The following is a 22,612-nucleotide window of genomic DNA, read 5'->3' on the forward strand; positions in this document are numbered from 1 at the left end:
CCCAATTGCTCACTCATCCGACTGTGATTTGGTATCCTCCAGGTTTCTGTACCTAATTTCTAAATGCAAATTGCTTTCTCCACAACTACAAACACTGGACTTGGAGATTCTGATGATGGGTGACTTCACTTTGTGGGTTGACATACTAGATTCGAAACAAGCATCTAGTTTCTTCAAAAATATGAGATCTCAGTACCACTGTCCTGTACTATAACAGCAGAGGAATTTGAAGCCTTCTCCAGCTCCATTAGAACCAACTTTCCTTACACTACTGACCATGCAGCCTTCCTGGAAAACCTCTGTTATAAAAACATCAACCCTCCCTGGGCAAGCTTGCACCTCTTACAAACATAATCTCTTCAATCTTCCTCCCATGCAGAGTCCCTCAAAGTTCACAGTCCTATTTTGCCTTCTAATTAAAATGTAGTTGTGCTCTCTGACACAACTCTTTAACCAATACAAAGTGTACATTGACAACACTCGTATCAACTTCCACCTGGAAAATGGATCATTTAACCAGAATAGCATGATTCCTCTGGAGGAAAGAGGCTTGGTGAGCATAACTGGAGTACAGGTTAAGTTAATAACTCTTGAAGAGTAACCTCTTATTCCTTGCCATTTTCCTGGACATTGAACTTGGATCCCCCTTCTATGCAACAATAGAGTGAAGAAAATGGGAATTCTGTTAGACTTTGAGCTCTGATTCATTTACCAAGTGAAGGTGGTGGCAACCAGCTCTGAACCTTCCAAAGGGTAGAGCTGGCAAGCTGGCGATGGCACACCTTGATTATCACAATATCATACACACTGCACTCCAGCAAAAAGCATTATTAGATTACAAAAAGTTCTGAAATCAGGATTCCAGGCCTAGACTTAATCTTCATAGGACAGACTAAATCAAGTCTGCCATAGAAGCACTCCAGTGGGATTAGGGATCTCTACAATGTTCAAACACTGTATCGAGGAAATTATCCTAGGTACATGCAGATATTGCCATCCTTCTATGACCCCCACAAAAGCTTAAGGTTGTCAACTGCTCAGCTGATCCCAAAAGAGCCTTCAAATAGTGAGAAATGGGGTTAATACTCATGGAGTCCAAAGATCAAGGTTTTGGAATGTCCTGGGTCCAAACCAGATTGAAGAACCAGATTACATATGTTTTACTATTTTACTTCCTCAACTATAACTAAATTTGTCATGCATTTTCAGAATGCAATGAAAATATCAGTCGGTTTTCTCTAATGGGATGTACTTTAACTGGGTGCCGCTTTACTAGTGCTCTAAAGTAACAAGTAACTTAGCTCTTTACTAAAATCCAGAAATAAACATGTTATTTATGATTTAATTATATCCACAATAGATTCTGCTAGCGTGCATTTTTCGTAAATTGAAGTTGTGGTATTGCATGCTCAGCATTGATTTTGTGTTTATTTTTAGGTTTCCACTTCAGGTTGCTGGGACAGCTGAAAACTGCCTTCTTACTGTGTATCCACACTTGGCACTTCACCGTACAGATGAGCAAGTCATCCTAAAAAGTGGTAGGTCACACAGGTATCTTTTTTTTCTCATTTTGCTGCTTCTGAAAATATTTTCAAGCGTAGATTATCACAGCTGTTGAGCTGCCTTGCGTCTGCAGTCATACCTAAGACCCAGTAAATTAGTGGTTGGGTCTACATGAGATAGAATGAAGCCTAGTTGTAAACGGAGACTCGATGGAGCTAGAACCTTGTTCTGGAGGAGTCCATGCAAAGAGCACCCACTGGTTTGCCATGCATGAGTTTGTTTAGAATCTATTGTAGAAGAGCATTTGTAGTGCATCTTTTATAACTAATTGAGATATAGCTGTATGACTGTTGGTATATCTATAGGCAGTGCTTAATTTGTAAAATTATAAGTGCTTGTGCCCAAACTTATGCTCAGAAACCCATGGCCGGTGCCAGAATATCTTGGTGCCGGGTATCAAGGCAGCTTAGTGCCTGATTTAGATCTTGGCGGACAGGTTACTCCATCACAACGTCACAATTATATCCTATGGGATTTACATTTCGATGGACGGGATATCTGTCACCATTGTGACGGAGTAAACCATCTGCCAATATCTAAATCAGACCATTAGTCTTGGTTCCATCTCATACCACTTTCATCGACCGGACACTCCTGGCCTCTTTAGCTCACTCTTTCGGACTCATTTTCATTGGTATTTTCTCACTTTATCATTGTTTTGCTGTCTTTCTCTTCCTCCTTCTTTCCCACTTGTGTTTTTCTCTCTCTTGTTCTGGATGAAAATGTGATGAGGAAAAATCAGCGCCGGGCCCCAAAAATAAGTGCTGGTGGCCCCCGCCTGCATCATCCGGCTCAAATTAAGCACTGCTTACAGGTATTTAATGTATGGGATTCAGCCATTCTGGCACGTCCTAATAGCATCACACGATGGACAATTTCAAATGGATATTAGCATTTTTAAGCTATTGTTTTTTAGAATTGCTGGAAGTTCTCATTAAAAGTGAGTCAAGAGGGAGAAAGACACACAACATAACCAAAGAGACGCATTCATGTGAGTGAGAGTCATGTGGACTGGTGGGTGAGCTTTCAACCAGGTATGTTATAAATATCCTGAAAAAAATACAAAAAGCAAGTGGACCTAGCTCTCTCCATCCTCCTCTCCTCCTCCAAAGACAGCTGAAAATAGTTTAAAACTAAACATTGTTTTCCAGAAGGAAATTTCGTGAAGTATGTTAGTACTTAATAGCGACGCGAACATGGCTTTCACAAATACTTTTAGTGTTTGTCAATTTAAGAAAGTGAAGTAATGGGGTGAAAACCTGCATTCAAAATAACAATTAAAAAAATAGTTTGTATCTAACAGCGGCGTAGGATTTACAGACTGTCAAAATAAAATTAGTATTAAATCTGACGCAGACTGCTCACTTTTTCCCAAATGTATGACGCAACTTCCTTCAGTTGTAGCTTCCGCTTAACTTCATTTCACAAGCCTTCCCCTTCAAAGTAGATCATCTGTACTAATGGGAATGTAAAGCCACTCGGAAGGATAGGCTGATGAAGAGTTAAACAGAGCTCATTTTCTGGAATTACATAGCAGGATACCTCTCAAAATAAAACACATTTAGATTAGAGAAGTAGGTTCCATTTTACAAGTTGGGCCTGTGACAGCAGTTAAATATGATTATAACATCTTTATTGGCTATTGCATCATAAAATGCCATCACCGAAGTCATGAAATTTTCACGAGGAACACCAGGATAGGTTGATCTATCAGCCTATAATATCCAATAAATGTGCAAATTATGCCCCAAATATCTGCCAGGTTCATTGTCATTCGACTCCCAAAATACCACCATCTATTTATAGAAAACAAAACGTTGTTCCTATAAACAACATTAGGTTTTCCTAACGTACACTCTTTTTTCCTTAAGACCTAGCTATGCATTTTAGTCCCTAAACAATTTTAGGGCCTCATTACGATGGCGGTGGGACTGCCACCATCAGGCCATCGGTGGCCGTCCCACTGCCATTGGACCATCCAAGCCTGCCGCATTAGGATGGCGGGCGGATGGTCGGCGGGCAGAGAGACAGTCTGCCACTAATCCAACAGGCTACTTGAGCCCGTCAGACGGACTGTAATCCCTACATGATGGGGGTGCCTGCTCAGGCACACTGCCATAGGGATTACAATGTCCGTTTCCGCCGGCCGTTTCATGGTGGTTAACCTGCCATAAAAATGCAGGTGAAAAGTGACTTGGGGGCCCGTAGCGGGTCCCCCTTCCTCCCTGGACCTCAAATATGGGCCCTGGGGGGCACCTATGGTGCCCCCCTACATATCGAAAACAAAAAGTGTTCCCTTTGCTTATTTGAATTAGATTTGTTGTTTCCAAAATTATAAACATGAATATATGCTTCTGATAATTGGGCAAGAAGAGGGTATTGTAACTTCCCCAAAAGATATACCCGTTAAAACTCTATATCCAAAAGGACAGTCAGGCCCTAAGCAACCGAAATAAATGCAGCTGAAAAATTACAATGCATCAATGAGTGAACATAAAGCAAACAATTTAAAAAAGAAAGACCATATCAATTGTTCCACAAAGAGCTGTATACTATTGTTATTTATTAATGTTTTTTAAAACAATTTATAAAGCACATCAATATCACATAATATATAAAAAAACACAAAGCTAAAACAATTATTACAAATATATGTTTAAAGTTCTGCACACAATTAAAACAATGTTATTACAATGCAATACTGCTAGGCATATATCCCTAATTTCATTTATACATGAATCATTTCGTAGCACTTTCATACACATTTCATAGGGATGAATTTCTAAAGTATCAGCAAGTTCCTACTGGACTGGCTGAATCATAAAGAGTGTTGACGCAGCGTTTCGGTGAACACGACAATATTCATCACTTTCTTCAGGACAGATTATATTTATAATTATTGCTAAAATCTCTATATAATTGAGGTATCCAGGAACTCTTAGGTCTTCCGAGTATCCCGCCCAAGTAGTGAATTTAAGATGGGTCGGCATCCTTAAGGAAGATTTCTTAGAAGAGTATACCAAACGTAGTATAGTAGATTGATGAGGCAACATATCTGAAGAGTCGTTGTATCCCTTCACTCACGGGGCATATCAATTGCCCGTTGATGAGACCAATTATTGTCTATCCCCTCTGATTTGCACGTAACCAGAATACCGTGACCACACTATTGTTCGTGTGAAGGATTCAATCACTTCTGTTCCGGGTACCTACGTATCACCGGATATTGCGATAGTAGTACTATTTGTGGTTCCGTGGCATCTGTGCGTTCGAGTTGTGGAGGGGATCAGGTTAAATATCCCTGCACCATGTGGCCAGTACTGCACCGTTTTGAGAAATGCATTTTTAAAGATTTTAGTGAAAATTGTTCCAAAAAAGCACTTAGTGCCAACTCTGGTTATCTAGCTGCGCCATACTGGAACAAAGTCTCAAGTTGAGGCTGACTGTGATAGAGGGTGGGCCGGAATCAGTGACCCAGTCAGACCCACTGAACAAAGTTCCTTAAATCCTGGTTTGCGGAGCGTTGCGAGCATCCACGTCGAAGATACTTTGCGCAGCCGAAGTGATGTGTTGGTTCCGAGATGTGGCGATTCTGCAGTGCAAGCTCCTCCGATGTCCTCAAGGATCCCATCGACGAGGGCTTGCAATGTGTCCGTAGTCAAGGATGTGACGCTCAGTCAACGTGGTGCATCAGTTCCACAGAGCTGCGATGAGGGGTCCGTCGTCAAGACCTACCATCGACAATGAATGTGAGTGCCGGTGCCGAGGATGCGTTGCGCAGTGGCAGTTCCAATGAGCTGGGAGGTGATAAGAGTCTTTGCGATGGGTCCAATCCTTTCAGCTGCGGTGATGTGTTGGTTCTGCTCGGGATTGTGCTGTGCTGCAGGGGAGATGTGTTGGTTCTTCTGGATCACAGAGAATGGCAGAGCAACTTAAACCCACTTACAAGAGTCTAGGGCTGGGGTAACATCACTTGGCAGGGTTAACTCCCAGATGGCAGGTGCAAGATTGAAGGAAGCCTGTTGTATCCTTAGGGTCTCAGATCAGGAGGCCTGCCAACTAGCCCATGTAGTCACTCTGGGGTTCTGGGTTCAAGAGATGCAGATCCAGGCTTTCTCACCCAGGCAAGAGGGCAGCAGGTCAGCAGTCCAGCAGAGTGGCAGTCCTTTCCGCAGCACAGATGCCCTTCTTCCTGCAGAGTATCTACAGGTCCAGAAGTGTACTGAAGAATTGGTGTCTGAAGTCCAATATTTATATCTAGTTGTGCCTTTGAAGTGGGGAGAAGCTTCTAGAGGTAGGCCTTTGAAGTGCAATGGTGCCCCGCCTTTCTGGCCCTGGCTCCAGACTAACTGCAGGAGGTATGCAGTCCTTTGTGTGGAGCGAGGACACAGCCTAGTCAAATGTAAGTTGGGCTGGGTCGAGCTCCTCCCTCCCATCCTGCCAATGATGGCCCATCCAGTCACACCTATGATCCCCATTGTGTGTGGCTGTCTAGGAGAAATACACAAAGCCCAACTGTCAGCTGCACCCAGTCATGTGACCCAGAGACAGACTGCAGTCTCCAAATGGCTAAGGCAGACAAAATGCCAGCTTTATAAAAGTAGCATTCAAAATAGTACCCCCTGCACCATAGATTAATCGATGTTCTAATTGTGATACCACATGACTATTCCTGTGAGGATCCCCTTGTGATTATGTAGCATACCTTATTCTTATGGGTCTCCCAGATATGTGCATTTGTATTTAAAACATCCCATTGTGTAGTCCCGGTTCTATAGAAGGATAAAAAAAAGTAGAAAGGGAAATGTTTTTGGTGTCTTATAAGTGCTATTAATGATGAATACACTGCGTGGTCTGATGTAAAGATCCACAGTAAAAGGTTTTATGTTAGTTGGATTGTTATTATTTAAGGGTTCCTGTTTATTTTATTTGTGCCAGTATATATTATATGAGACATAAATATATCTACTATACTATCATTAACAATATCAAAGTGTGAAAGGCAACAGTTTAAGGAAATTAGGTGCCTTCATTGGCCAATGAGAGATAGAATAATCACATGGTCTCAGAATTAGCACATCGATAAATCTCTGATGTAGGGGGTACTATTTTCAGTATTAGTTTATATGGTCCAGCCCCCAATACCCCAACTGGATCACTCCCAGTAATGATAGACAACCTTATAAAAGTGCCATTTTCAAAATTGTAATTTAAAATCCAGCTTCACCATAGGTTAGGATTTTTCATTACAATTCCAAAGACACCAAAAATGAACTGATAATCTGTTCCCATTTGGAAATTACACTCATAAAATGTAATAAGGTAATTCCAAAGTTATCCTATAGGAGAGGTAGGCCTTTCAGTAGTGAAACACGACTGTCGGAGTTTTTTACTACCAGGACATACAAAAATTAAAAGTAGATGTCAATTTTTTAAATATATTGCACTCTGTCCTCTGTGCTGTCCAGTACCTATCATAGGGGTGACAAAAGATTTATTTTGCTGGGTCGAAATGGCAGTTTAAAACTGCACACAAACAGGCTACAATGGCAGGCCTGAGACATCTGAAAGTGCTACTTAAGTGGGTGGCACAATCAGTGCTGCAGGCCCACTAGTAGCATTTAATGTATAGGCCATGGGCAAATGTAGTACCACTTTACTAGAGACTTATAAGTCAATTAAATATGACAATTGGGCATAAGCCAATGTTGTCATGTTTAGAGGAGAGAGTGCAAGCACTTTAGGACTGTTTAGAAGTGGTAAAGTGCAGAGAGTCCTAAAGCCAGCAAAAACAAAGTCAGCAAAAACAGGAGATCTGAAGGCGAAAAGCTAGAGGAAAACCAAGCCAAGGATTCCAGATTTAACTACTATGTTCTAGTTTCTGATCCCTCCCTACCTCTTCACTTCTCCCGTCTCTCACCCCCACCCCTTCCTTGTTCTATTTTGGTTCGGAAGAGTGCCCTGGTGGTAACTATAGTAAAACAAATTCAGTTATAAAATTGAGTTATCAAGAGTGTCGAAATATAGTCCGCAGAGTGCACATATCCATTGAATTGTAGTATGTTATTAATATTAATCTATATATTTTGCTAGTCATCCCCAGGGTATTAAATGCAATTATTCATCAATAACACAGAGATTGCATGACCACGTGCTGCTGCATCACACAAGATGTGAATGTTTCAAATGATGAATAGAGGGGTCTCAAAGCACTGCAAGCATAATGGTGAAAACCAAAATGCGATAAAATCTACATGTTTACTTATTTATTTATTTATAGCGCCAAAATCGACCTCCGAAGGGGTATCTCTGCGCTTCGGACAGGCAGCATGGTTGCAGTGTTACTACAGTTGAATCAGAGACAGAAAATAGTAGTCTTGAGCAGCTTCCTAAATTGAAGGTGGTCAGGGCATTGTCTCAAATGCAGGGGGAACTCATTCCAGTAGCGTGGACCCAAATAGCAAAAGGGATTGTCCCCCTAGTCTTGCCCTCCTAACTCGGGGGACTTCAAAGAGATGTTTGGAGCCCGAGCGGGGAGACCTAGATGGACGATAGGGTGTGAATTTTTCAGAGAGATAGGTGGGACCAAGATTGAGTAATGCCTTATGGATGGTACAGCAGACTTTACATTTTACCCGTTGGAGTATTGGAAGCCAATGAAGCTGCAATAGAAGAGGGTGGGAGGCAGTCTTAGGGGGGCATTGAGGACCAGTCAAGCCGCTGTATTCTGGACTACCTGCTGTCTGCAAAGCGAAGTCTCATTAGTGGAGATCAGCAGACCGTTACAGTAGTCCAGACGGCTTAATATAAGTGCCTGAGTTAAAGTTTTCCGAGTTGAATCGGGAAGCAGAGGAAAGACTTTATGAAGTAGACCCAATGTATGGAAGCAGGCACCAGCTGTCTGTGCTCCTTCAGAGTATCTCTCATACCAGAAGAGAAGGTCAACTGTACAGATGGAGTGAATTTGTCAAAAGGAAAGAGCAGCTGTGTATCGTCGGCGTAGGATATGGGGGTGAACCCGTGCATCCGCAGGAGATTGGCCAAGGGAGCAACATCGATATTAAACAATGTGGGGCTCAAACATGAGCCCTGAGGTACTCCCTTGGACAGTTCCATGGGTGCCGAGCGAAACGGGCCCAGGTTGACGGTCTGGGAGCGAGTAGATAGAAAGCTCGTCATCCACTGGAAAGCGGAATTTCTTAATCCAATCTCCTTCAGTCTCCGGAGCAATATCTGATGTGAGACCGTGTCGAACACGGCGGATAGGTCCAACAGCACCAGAATCGTAGAGTGGCCCTTGTCTAGGGTCATCCTAATGTTATCCGTGACCACTAGCAGAGCTGATTGACTGAAGCACTAACAATTCTGTTTTTCTAGGCAAAATATGTTCGGTAGTGTTTAAAGCTGTATGCATTTTAAAATACATCTGTGCTTAATTGATCTAAATTCCTAATTGTGCATATAAGGCAACTCGGTGGAGAAATGTGGCATCTGTGAGCAGCATAAATGGCTGTTTGAAATAAACCAGCAAGAGTTTCACCAGCATTTTATTGTAGCAACATCATAACAAGGCCCCTAGTTGACATGCCCTACAGTTGGTGGCCAAGTTATACCATGGGGTGCATAAAATATGGAACAAGCAAAGCACATTATGCAGCACAATTTGCAATTTAAGACAACCTTTGTAACACACACTGTGCTCTTACTAGCTAGCTGTTTCAATATTTTGTTCCAAAAGGCCGTAGACTCCTGGGGGTTTGGCTCCCTTGGCCGGCTTTGGTGCATTGTGTGGCCAGATGTCAGGGCCTTACGCCGAACCTCCTATCACCAGTGATGTAATAAGCAGTGCATGATGGGGGCTCAAGTTATAGTTCGTTCACTAAACTATAACTGATGAATTTCAGACGTTATTCGTTTTTTAAAATATTAGTTCTTATCTCATTTCAACGCATCACTGTAAACATACTTTAACCTTTATTTTCAGTGAAAAAATATGTACACACAACAATCACAACCTCTCTCCCACACATAATGTGTATTTGTAAAGCACACGTTCACCTTAGCATATCTTGGCAGTGAATAACAGATTTTTATTGTTAACTCAATGGTACTCATTTATCGACCTCCGAAGGATTAAAGGCTGAGTGGACCCGCCGGGATTTGAACCTGAGACCATGAGGTCGAACACAGGTCCCTACAGTGGATGCATTAGTCCACTAAGCCACCAGACCCGGATGCGCTTTTGTGCAGCCTTCACCATCTCTTCAACTGTCATTCACCTCTAGCTTCCTCACACTACAGTTTACCGCATGGAGCAGTGGGTCAGCCCACTTCATCCATTTGTTCACTTTGCCATGAATGGCAGCATTTTGCTTGAGCACAGGTGCACTTTCACTTAAAAGGTATACCATTTCAGTACTGATGCTGATGGACCAGTGTCTGCTTTTATTAAATTGTTTTATTTTATTTTTGCAATGGGTATTTTTTACTTTTTTTTGGTGCATGCCACCTTTTAAATGATGGTATTTTTCCTTTTTATTACTTAGACCTATTGGCTTTGTCAGTGTTTGTTTTTCTTGCTTTAACCTCTGGTATGTTCTCACCGAAGTTTGAAAAATCTATATATTACAAGCAAACCCAATATTTTTTAGCATTTGTTTTGATGTAAATTATTCATAGAAGTAGTCTGGCAATACACCACATACATAAATGAAAAAGTAGAGCATGTCAACATTCTGTTTAAGCTAACGTTGATAAAGAGGAGGCTCTGGGCAGGGAGGAAAGACATTGTTGATTATAATGAAACAATGAATATTTTTATTATTAAAACTGTGAGTGCATGTTTCCCATTACATTTTTCTTTCTTGTAGGAAATAATGGAACAAACGGAAGAACCAACAATACAGGAGAAGCACTGCTGAGACCCTGCTATATTCCATCAACTCCATCTCTTAGCACATCTTCAAGTTCTCAGGGTGCATTGACTATCTCAACATATGATGACTCTACATCAGGTATGCTTACAGTAACACTCTATAAAATGTATGGCTCGAGATGGATGTATCTGAGAAAAAATTGCAAGCACAATTAGTTATTTATGTGTAATTTGCTTTCCGTTATGTTATATCTGCAACTTGCAATTGCTAATAGTTTTTTCTCTGGCCTGTTTTATCTGGCCATAAACTAGCATTTTGCCAAAAAAGCAAAATCCCTCAGAGTATAGTGGAATCAAGGTCTAAATATGGACTTCTAGCTAGAAGCAGTTGAAACTAGGCCTACCTTTAATTCATATCTTGTTAGATTAAGTTGCTATAGTGGCCATTATGAATTCAAATTTAGATTATGCTACCTCCCTTTATGATGGTCTGCTGACCCTATCTGATTAATAGGATTCAGAGCACTATCACCGCAAATAGATCAGCACAAAAGCTAGACTCTTTATCTGTGACTTTAGCAAAGTTGCATTGGTTGCCCATCAGAAATTGTTTGACATAAAATATTCTTTATGTAAAGGTCAAATATTGACATGAACCAATGTCCTGTGTACCTTAGCATGGGGAGCGGGATTTCTGCCTTTTTGTGCTTTACAATTACTAAGGTCTAGCACTTTAAGGTTTCTAGTCCTATAGATATTGTGTTTCAAGAAAAAAGGAGACAGGAGGGTTGCCATTTAAGCTGTTCTAACCAGAGTATCGATCACTTACAGAACTGTTTCTGTTGTGAAAGCCTCTAACGTTGCGGCTTTTGTTTTTGTTTATTATAGAGTCTCTTCATCAACAATAATCCAAGGTTTTTAAGTAGTGGATCCAAATGGTAATAGATCAAAGCACTTAATTACTCATACCACAGATTGACTTTCAAAAGCTCCATTAAAACTTATTTCCTAGTTTTGTACCACCGCTAATTGTCTGCTGTATGAGTCTATCTTTATTCAGAGAGATGCTACTTTGATTTGGTTATTGCTGGATACTCAACCTGAGATTGCCATCTCCCCTCGACCCTGTAGATGAGGTCTCCTATAATTCTGAAGCTCTTATTAATACAAATTTAGGGATCCCACTCATTTCTACATGGCATTCTGTTTCTTCTGAGACCTCTGCACCTCTTTCAAATTGTGATATATTATGAATACATCAATTGATGTTAACCTTTTTGACCCTTTAAATTGCTCAGTGATCTAGGACCCAAGATGGAGCCAAAATCTAATATGAACATTGGCACCCCAAGTGCAGTCTTCAAAGAACAGCATTATCACTAGATAAACCCTCATAAAATGTTTGCTACCCTCCATCTTCAACTCAGCTTTTCACAGGAAAGGCCCTTCATACTCTCAGCTAAGGTTCACCAAATACATATGGCCAAGACACTTCAGGTTCCCCAATACCACATATATTGAAATCATGAGAGTCAAAATAGATGAGACAGTTGAAACGTCTCGACAGTGTCTCCATGTCTGTGAACTATTTGCCCCCACCTGTGAGAAGAATCCAGCCTTTGAAGTTCATAACAAAATCATATCAGCTTTTGATATGGATTCTCATCCCAGGCTAAATCACAGACTGCTGGAGATCGGAATCCAGGGCCTGGCATTACAGTGGATTAAGTATTTCTTTTCCAATTGTACCAAACTATTCCAATGAGTTCTTAAAAATCCCGCATTATGACACAGGACAAGGGGGTGTCACAGGGCGCTTGTCTTAGCCCTACCTTTTTTACCATATTAACATCCATATGGCCCCCCCTTGCTAAGAACATCAAAGCCTTTCCTTTGAGGTTACATCTTATGCAGATTATACTCACTTAATCTCCTGTGATTAAGACCTGGCCAAACTAAAGAACGGTTCTCAGTCGGGATGATAGCATTTGCTGACTGGATGACAGTTAATTGCCTCCTGTTGAATGCAAGTAAAACTGAAATCATGGTGTTCGGTAAGGACCAACAGCTTTGGTCCCCTGACTGGTGGCCTCCAGAACTTGACTCAGTCCCAAGTCCCAAACTAGTGGTCAAAATATGGGTGTTTAACTGGACCAAACCCTTTCTATGAAGGAGCTGGTTTAATCTACTATTGGCACATGTTTTTATATATTGCGCCTATTGAGAAGAGTGTTCTCCTTCCTCCCTCTTTCTGTACGGAGAACCTTGGTACAAGCATTGGTCATAAGCCGTTTGGCTTATGGTAAAGCCCTATTGGTCTCAGCACATGAGACGTTGATTTTCAAACTTAAAGTGGTGCAAAACTGTCTCCTTTACAATCTTCCATCCGATGCTGCATCTTTCCCTTCTTTTATGGTCATTGCTCTGGTTACCAATCTGTAAAATGATTATCTTTAAAATGTGCTGTCTGAAACTCAGTCCCTTGCATAGAGACGGTCCCAGTTACCTATCGCCTCGACTATTGCACCACCGCCCCTCCTAGACTGCTTAGATCCAGTGATAAAAGTGCTGCTTACAGTTCCACAAGTCAGAAGGACCCGCTCAGGAGGCAGATCCTTTTCCTACTTATCCCCTATGTACTGGAATAGGTTACCATTGCACGTCTGCAGATGCACGGATCATCTCCAATTCTGAAAAGTGCTCTTTTAATGCAGAAGTCTCTTGCCTGGTTTCATGTTCTGGTCTTGGAGCCAAGATACTTCTCTTGCGGTGATTTGTGCGACATATATAATTAACATAACATAACAATCACCTTGTGGCTAAAAGAAATGCATAAAGTATTTTGATTCTCATTTAAAGCACTCTAACACCCCTGAGCCAAGTTTGCTTTATATAAAACTGCAAAAACAAAATAATAATGCAATATTAATGAAACTATTTGTAGAACAGCTATTACACTTAGTCAATTACTCATTCACAAAGTGAAACTGTCTAAACCTTGCCTCCAAGATATATTGAAGAGCAGTCCCACAATATTCCTAATCTTACTCATGGAAAAATTACTAGAGTGGATATCAACCATAGTTGGGCCCACCATCAATTTAATGGAAACAGTTGCTGTGGTCCAGATGAATATGGATTGGAGCGTGTTTTTTTTAAATGTGCTTTTTACATGCATTCTGCCAGCTCCTCTCCAGCATTCTTCCCCTCTCTATCCCTTCTTTCCTAAATTCTGAATTTTCTGCTGACTTCTGGTTGGCTGCTGTGTCTGCTTGTGAGTGTTTGCATCAGTTCCCTTGTACCTTGCCTCATGCCGAGATACTCCTCAACCATTGGATGAGCATCATCAAAGATAAATAACTAAAGAAATCAGTGGAAGGATCGGGATGTATTGAGGAACGCGGGCCAGCCATGACATGCGTGGATGTGTTACATGGGGTAATTGTGATATCACGGTGCCCACCCACACCATCAAGATAACACATTTTAAGAGCTCATGTCGGTTGTTCACACTGTGGTGTGGATAGTAAAATGGGTATTGAACTTCTGCAGCTCAGTATGTGTTGAAGTTAAATTCTAGATCAGTCATTTATCAAAGCAAAACATGCTAGTCCGTGACAAATAAACATCAGCAACACTCCTTTTCGAGCTGAGTAGTCACTTAAGCCCATTAATTGTATTTTGGGTTTAAATCTCTTGTTCCTGCACTTGCACAACAACAAGTGTTGTTTTTACCAGAGCCCCCAGTCCACTGGGAAAATGACAGTGGGGCAGAATGATCAACCTTGCCTTGATTATTACAGTTGGGTTATGATCACACAAACATCACTTTGAATGGTTATCGAAGCATTTAACTAAAGGCCGTAAGAAATTAATGAGTTGTTTGTTGACCTCTACTCTTTCGCTGCCCCACTCCTCCATCATTTTTAGGTCAGGCCTTTGAAACACCCTTTAGCTGTCTCGACAGACTATTGTTTTTCCAAGAAAATCATACGGATTATACATGAAAATCATACGGATTATAATAAAATAATAATACTGATACTTGTAACAGCGCGACAACTATCTCAAACAGAGGTGTCCCGGCGCTGTAGTAGCAGACATAGCAAGCAAGGAATCGAAGCACTAAGACCCAGGCCTAGTCATCCCTGAAAAGAACTCTGATTTGGCCTCGCGAAGGTTCACAGGAAGGGCATTCCACAGTAAGGCCGTTCTAACTGCGAGCGCTCTGCCCCCCAGGCGCGCTTTCTCAAAGCGGGGGCTGCAGAGCAGAATCCGAGAATTTGACCTCAAGAATCGCTTTTGTTTGTAACGGCAAAGTCTTAGTTTGAGATAACCAGGGCATTTCCCATTTAAGGAACGGTAGGCCAGGGTCATAGCCTTGAATTCAATTATTTTTTCAAATGGGAGCCAGTGAAGCTCACGTAAATGCGGAGAGACATGGTTCTGAAACGGAATGCGTCTGACCAGTCTCGCAGCCGCATTCTGTATCATCGGAAGGCGAACAATGGAATATTTGGGAAGGCCGAGGTATAAGCAATTAGCATAATCAATCCTAGATGTCACTGTGGCATGGACCACGGCCTTGTGGCAATCTTCCGATAGGAAATGTAGGAATTTCCAGAGGTTTCTTAGTTTACTGAAGCAGGTCGCAGAGACTTGTTGGATTTGGGCCAAAAAAGCGAGATCCGCCTCCCATCCCACACCTACGTTTCTGATACTAGCGGTGGGAGAAGGTGGTGGTCCCATCTCTGGTGGCCACCATAGGTCTGAAGCTGGTACTGGGCCCTTACCGAAAAACAGTACTTCTGTCTTTCCTGCATTGAGCTTTAATTTGTTGGAGTTCATCCAAAGTGCTATGTCCCTCAGACACCCTTTAAAGATCTTAAAAGCATCTACCGTCTGCTCCTGAAAGGGTTAAACCAACTGGGTATCGTCAGCATAAGAAATCGCTTTCACACCTCAGTTGGTAATCAAAGAGAAGAGCGGAGCTAGGTAGAAATTAAAAAGTAAAGGGCTCAGCGCTAAGGCTTGCGGGATCCCACACCAGAGATGTTTAGCTTTTGATTCAAACGGTTTTAAGGCGACTCTCCGGGTGCGACCGTGCAAATACAAAATCAGCCAGTCCAGCACCCTACCCCCAAAACCTGCTTCTTGTAATCTATGGGCCAATATGGCATGATCGACAGTGTCGAAAGCTGCAGACAGATCCAGGAGCACCAGCATCGCTGATGTCCCGGAATCTAGCGTCCATCTCACAGACTCAGCCACTTCTAGGAGAGCAGTCTCCGTACTGAAACCCGCCCGGATTGTGTATCATGCAAGGATTCATTGCTTTCGATAAAATTAGACAGTTGGCGCTGGACCAGCTTCTCTAGCATTTTACTGGGATCAGGGAGCATTGAGATAGGCCTAGGATTGTTAAGATCTCCTGGTTCACCATTAGGTTTTTTTCTCAGGGGGAGAAGCGTCGGTGTTTCCAGATGTTTCCAGATGTCTGGAAAAACACCCATATCAAGGGAGGAGTTCCAGATCTGAAGTAGAGCACCCGCGAAGGTAGAAGACATAATTTCCATAGTTTAGGGGGGCAGGGGTCATCTGGGGCATACATACATTAATAGAGGGGCATAGGTCAGCAGGCTTCACCCACTGGCCAATTAAACTGTAATTTATATGTTGTTTATGCCTGCCACAGCATATTGCACAGGGCAGTGGGTCAGCCCACTTTACCAATTGGCTCCCTTCATTTTGAGTGTCTGCATAAAGCCTGTTCACATTGCTCAAATCCACCTAAAAACAGTTCCTTCCTCTTTAGTGGTACACCTTGCTCCAAGTGTGCTTTTTTTATTTTAGTTATCTTTTATATTTACTTTAAATAGAGGCTCTTTATTTTGCCCACATTTTAGGTGCCCAGTCTTAGATAGTGATTTATTTTCTGTCTCCTTTTCAAAGCTTTAAAGTGTTTATATTACATAGTAATATGTTAGCTGCCTGCAATTTGAGTGCTTGGTTAGCTGGTGATGTATTTTATCGCCTTCACAAATAATAAAATGCATGGCACAATTGAAAGACTTAATTTAAAAAGAACCACTATTAAAATGGCTACATCAATGAAAGTTTTTCTATTTAATACTTTTACTGCAAGCGAATAGTGGCTATAAGTGTTTTTTCTTTCATTTTCTTTTTGCTGCACATTCTTGCAATAAAAAAAAACAAATAACCATCAAAACAGCCTGTCAATGCCAGTCCTGTTGAATTTGCCTAAACTTGTCAGTGACAGAAAGCAGCACTTTTAAATTTGGTAGCTGTTGTTTTGACATCTCTTATTTAGAAAAGAGTGTTGTTTATTGTGAAAATGGCAACTTTATTATACAATTGTAAAGTCAATAAAAATATCATTGTGGACTTATCAATTACACAGAGAGAGTTGAAACTGTCTAACATTTTAATATTGAGAGTTTCTGCCTTTGAAATCGACCCCTGGCTTTGGTGATGGCGGTAAAACACATGTTAAATATTGTCTGCTAACCAAGCCAGTATCCGCTGAATTTATTCCATCAATAAATTTTTTTGGGGGTTTTGGTAATTGCTCAGGAAGAAATGTGTGACTCTGAGTTTTAAATGATGCCTTTAATTGCCAAAGCCTGGACTTTCATGGAACATGCAGAAAATGGAACATAAAAGAAAACAAACCTGATAAAGCCTGCTCTTTAGCCAAACCTGGCAGCAACATACCTGTTATCTGGAAGCGGCATATGGGAGAAAGAGCAAGAGCTGCACATGCAATCTATGGCGTTCTCAAGAAAAAGAAAAAAGTAGTTTCCTGATATTTGCCGTGGAAGAATACAAGCTTTCCTTATCAAAAGGATGCTTAAGAAGCTATGCTCAAAGGAAGTGATAAGCACAAGGAAAGGAAGGAAAGCATAAGAAGCACGCAAAAGAAACTGGCATGAAAGCTGCCAATAAATACCTAATGAGCTGATATAAAGGCCATTCTAATTATTTGTATTGTCCCCAATAGGTCTTTGACAACAGGCAGCTAAAGGCTGCCTTTAAGCAAGACTTAATAGGGGTTTCAATTGAATATTTGACATAACCATAACTACTGAGTGGCGGGAATTACTTTTATTGAATTTTTCTAAGCTTCCTCCTCGTCATCAGAGGATGGCTGCAATGCCCGAGCCCTAGCTTTTGCCTCGTGAGCTATTAAATAGATCCCTGGTGTCAGGACAGGTTCCACAGTGGTGAAGCACGCTATGGTGGTCCCGCTCCTCAAAAAGCCTTTTTTAGATCCTACCCAGCCTGAAAATATTGTCCCAGCCCGTTACTACTATTTTTCTCTAAGATCAAGGAGAAGTATGTCAATCTGCAGCTCTCCACTTTTTATTGAGGCCAATGCCCTACTCCATAAGACTCATTTGGGCTTTCCCCTGCTTATAGCACAGAGTCGGCCTTGCTGATTGCCACAGAATCCATTTGCCAAATTCTGGACATGGGTGACAACGCAGCACTGCAAATTTAGTCTCTCAGCGAGGTATTTGACACCGTGTCCCACAACCTCCTGATCGAGCATTTGTGGAACTGCAGTGTTGGCTTGCTGTCGTGTTTCAAAAACCCTTTCACTCTCAGGTGCTCCTGTCGCAGCAGCGAATACCAAGGGCTGCTCCCTGAGTCCAAGTTTATTTCATTTATACATGCATCTACTGGCGGTGGTCATCGAATGACATGAATTAAACACCATTACATAAGGAGATGACACTCAGCTCATCATCATCCTGTCACAGAATTCAGCCAACATAACTGCCTGTCTATAGTCTTATCTCACGGAGGTCACCTCGTGGAAGGATCTAAATTGTCTTAAGGTGAATGCTGGAAAGACTGAGGTTCTGATACTGGGCAAACAACCTATTATCTGGTCCACCACCTGGTAGACTGAGACCATTGGTCCTTTATCTCCTCTCAAGCCCAGAGTTAAAAACCTGGGCATATGGTTGGACAAGAAACTCACACACTCTGCTGAAGAGACTTTGGTGAGTGCAGAACGAAGTGGCTTGTCTTCTGCTGGAAATCCCTAAATGGGCATCTATGGGAGCCGGGCTCTCTAAGCTGCGGTGGCTTCCACGGAAGATAAACCTTTCCTTCAAAGCCATGTCCTATTGCTTCAATACTCTTGCAAACAAGAAGCCATGGTATCTGCATTCCTTTATTAAACCCTACCTACCTTCTAGGAACCTTTGATCCTCTGGGGCCCTACTGGCTAGCAGCCCCAAAGTGAATAGAGTGTGCATCGGGGCAGTTCTTTTAGCTACCTAGCGCCAAAACTCTGAAACTCTCTACCTCTCTTGTACGTCAAGCCCTATTGGAATCCCTCTTCCGTAAAAAATTAAATACCTGGCTATTCAGATTGGGCTGATTCTATGAAGATTCAGATGTCATTGGGCCTCCGGGAGCTGGACTTTTAGCATTAGGTCTCTTCGACGAAGTAGACATGCGCTCTACAAGTCTTACTATTATTATTATAGTTCTGCCGGACTGCTCTGTGACAAGCTACCAGAGGGTTGAGCAAAGGTTAATATGGGGTTAATACCACATTTGATCCACTCTGATCAGTGGGTTTTATACCCTGCTGAAATTCCATGTACTGAAAAAGTCTTTAATGCCGTTGGGTGGAAATTTATTTTCTATATATTTTATATATATTCCAGGTCTAGTCCCTACTGTGTGGACAAAATTATTATACTCGCAGCCCAGAACTAGTAACTAAGATGGGCAGGTTGATTTCTGAGTCTGGCCATTGGAAAGGGACATCAGACAGGGAGATCTCCTATAACCTCTTGGAAATGAAACATATGACTGACATGCTTTGACATAATATGTTGGACTGGGGAATAAGTAAAGAGCAAAACTCACACGTCATATCTTGATATCCATGTGACACTTTGCTCCTCTTAAAAGTTCCCAAAATGTTTGTCCAAAATCTGCTAGAAAACTTGAATGAATTGGGAAAGAAATCTGGACTATATACAAGAGGGGCCAAGTTACATCCCAATCCCCGTTGTGAACATTGAGGTGCTGAGATATAAAATAACTTGTAGATCTTGGCCTAGAGTGGCAGGTCAGAGACTTGTAATATTTAGAAAGTAGAGTAGCACATTAAACGGAAGATTGTTTTAACCTGAGCATGAGCAGAGTGCTCACAAATATCTGCTACTGTCTCTCTTTCTTGAAGACGCTTCCATTATACATCAGGGGTGTAGAACTGCATTAATTAAAATGTTAGGATTCTTAACTTTACTACTACTAAATGCCTTTTGTGAATACCGAAAGTTGTAAAGTTAGGATTTTGTCTCAGTTTAGTAGTAGTAAAGTTAGGAGTCCTAACGTTACTACTACTAAATGCCTTCTGTGAGAACCAAAAGTAGTAAGTTTAGGATTTTATCTCAGATTAGTTCTGTGAAGTGGCCCCACAGTGCTTATACATTTTCCAGGGAATATTCTCCCTTCCACCAAAGAGAATATTTAGTGAATTATATAGTTTTGTGTCCTACCTGGTCTGGGTAGACACTAAACTCAGAGTCAAGTTGAAGACAATGCAATTGCTATATGCGTGTGGCAAGTTAGAGGTACGAGAAATGGAATGTTCTACCCGGTTTCCCAGTTACAGCATAGTCTTAAATATCTTGATGATTTACCTGATGACGATAGTGGGGTGTTGGCGGATTGCCATTTTGACATGCTGCTAAAATACCAGTTATTACCTTACAGCAACCTCTGTCAAAAATTGTATTCGAGTTGGCTACCCTGATGGTAAAATGTGGGGTGGGAAACATAACCCCACTGTTTGAAGCTGAAGCACTGCTTTGGGGGCTGGAGAGTTTCCACAAATGAGTGTACTCACTAATCGGTGATTTGTTTGTGCAACTGTTTCCTGATCTATGAACATACTAGAATTTAGTTTCATGTGAGGGCAGGACAATTATGGCTATATGCCAGTGTAATCAAAGCATCCTGTGATACATGGACATTATACAAGTTCACATATTCAGTTCTTTAAACTCACTCTTGGGCATGATGGACAACCGTTGTCCTCTTTATACACTACTTTGATAGCATAGTGCCCAAAGCATGATAAGCAGGTCAGAGAGAAAAGGGAAAGAGACTGTGTAACAAACATATCAGTTGCAGGATGTGCCAAATCCTAGGACACAATAATACGCTGACCCACAACTCTCAATTCCACCTGACACAATTAAAACCTTTGTACTAGACCTATTTTATCTCTGCAGTTATAAATAGAATTAGCTCAAAATGCTCAGGAACCTCCCCCAGAAACAGTGGAAAAAACACAGCCTTCATACAGATTGTTTGGTATTGTGGAGACTGCTTAGTGGGAAGAGGTAGTAGCCTAGCTGATTAAAATTGTGTTAAATTGATTCTCTTGTTTGTAAAGCATTGAGTTTTGGATTTACACCCAAGATCTAAGAAAAATAATTGTGCACTGTATATTTATAGCACTAGACTTACTTGAAAAGAAATAACTGGTGATACATCGAATTAAAAAATATGGTGCCTAAATAGAAAGACTGTGTGGTGATATGCAAGAGTGGTTGAATGTTGAGCAAATGCAAAGTTAGAACCGATAAAAAACATATGTGAAGATTTGAGAGACTGGAGAGAGTAGTGTGCTCTGTTTGAAAGAAAGTATGTTGGAAGTGACCCAACTTTAGAATTTATCCAGGAAAGAGTTATAGTTGCCCCTCTAAACAAAATTGCATTTGGTCACATTAGCTGCCTAGGCTGATTATATTTTGATGTTTAATTTTTATGTGACCATGTGTGATGTGAATATGTTCAATAAAACAATATTCTAACAAATCCTTAAAGTTCAAAATCAGGTGTTCGGAGTTACAATTTCATAGGTGAGGTCAATTTAAGTTGATTTCATCTAGGACAAAAAATTATTCTATGTTTTGAAAAACAACATCAATGTTAAGTTCCCATTCCAATTTCAAATGGCTGATTTAAGTTTAAAGAAATACATAACATTTCAATATCCAATAAAAAAAATTGAAATACAACATGAAGTATCCCTTGTACCCAACCTCAGGTACATCAAGTAGATTAAAGTAGACTGTTTCCACCAAGTTATTTCTTACTTATTAATTACTGTGATCAGGCTAGGTGCAAGATGTAACACCTAGCCATAAAGCTGCAGTATTTTGTTATTTTGTGAAGTACAATGCATTTAAGAGAACTCCTGGGTTGTACGTGGAAAACATTTTTTGTATAGTAGCCTAATTACTTAGCATACCTCGAAGGTATTGCCAAATCTTTCCTTTCAGGTTAGTAAATACAGAACACATCAACGCTAAAATGACGGCTTGCTTTTTGTAATGGAAGCATAATATGCAATATAGCACAGTGATTTTATTAGATGCAAGATGTGTTGTTCTATGTATAGGCTTGGTGAATGCAAGGATATATACTGATACTGCAGAGTATTCAACTCTTCCACGTGGACATGTATGCAATACATATACTTATAAGGCATGGCTATCTCAATCTTGACTCCAAGGCTGTGGCATGGGTTTTCAGGAAAGTCTTGAAAGAGGCTGTATATTAAGCCCCCAGTATCTCCTTGTATCCTTAGCCGATGGGTCTATGGGATGGAACTTGATTGTAAATTTAAATGCAACGTATATTGAAAGGAATTAATACATTCTGAGGCTTGTAGTGGGTATATGGGCTATTTTCTTGACTTTATATACATCCCTTTAAGATACCACTACAGCTGTAGCAATTCAGAGTTGAAATAACAGTTATTTTAAAGGGTCTCTGTGGTCAGACTAGGAGACTGCTGAGAGCTTTCAAGTTGTAATGGTATTACCCTTTTAGTACCAAACATGTGGAGGGATCAGACATTTAGTGGTTGTGGCTTAAAGATGCAATAGACCCCCCTACTGTCCAAAAAAACGCTTATGGTGGAAGACACCCCTCTGGTTCTGACTGTAATATGGATCTTTGATGACAAGTTGGGCGTCCATGCAGTGGCAGATGGCAGGATAGGTATCCTTAGATTCTCTAAGGCAAATACATTTTCAGACCTGTTTTGGCAATATGCATGTGCAATAACACACGCCTCCCTCCCACCCTTAAAGTAGACCTTACATCCTT

The 22,612-nt window shown here is 41.2% G+C and overlaps 1 protein-coding gene across 1 annotated transcript in view; it reads left to right on the forward strand.

Annotated features, from left to right (window-relative positions):
• The window catches only part of CFAP47 (cilia and flagella associated protein 47), a 2,697,962-nt gene that overhangs the window by 481,052 nt on the left and 2,194,298 nt on the right, over positions 1 to 22,612 (forward strand). Inside the window, exons 27-28 of the mRNA XM_085622577.1 lie at positions 1,438 to 1,538; positions 10,434 to 10,577. Of these exons, the coding sequence (XP_085478703.1) occupies positions 1,438 to 1,538; positions 10,434 to 10,577 (245 nt within the window). The remainder of the gene's footprint in view (positions 1 to 1,437; positions 1,539 to 10,433; positions 10,578 to 22,612) is intronic.

The sequence above is a fragment of the Triturus cristatus genome, chromosome 8, assembly GCF_964204655.1.
Source record: "Triturus cristatus chromosome 8, aTriCri1.1, whole genome shotgun sequence".
Classification (NCBI taxonomy): Eukaryota; Metazoa; Chordata; class Amphibia; order Caudata; family Salamandridae; genus Triturus; species Triturus cristatus.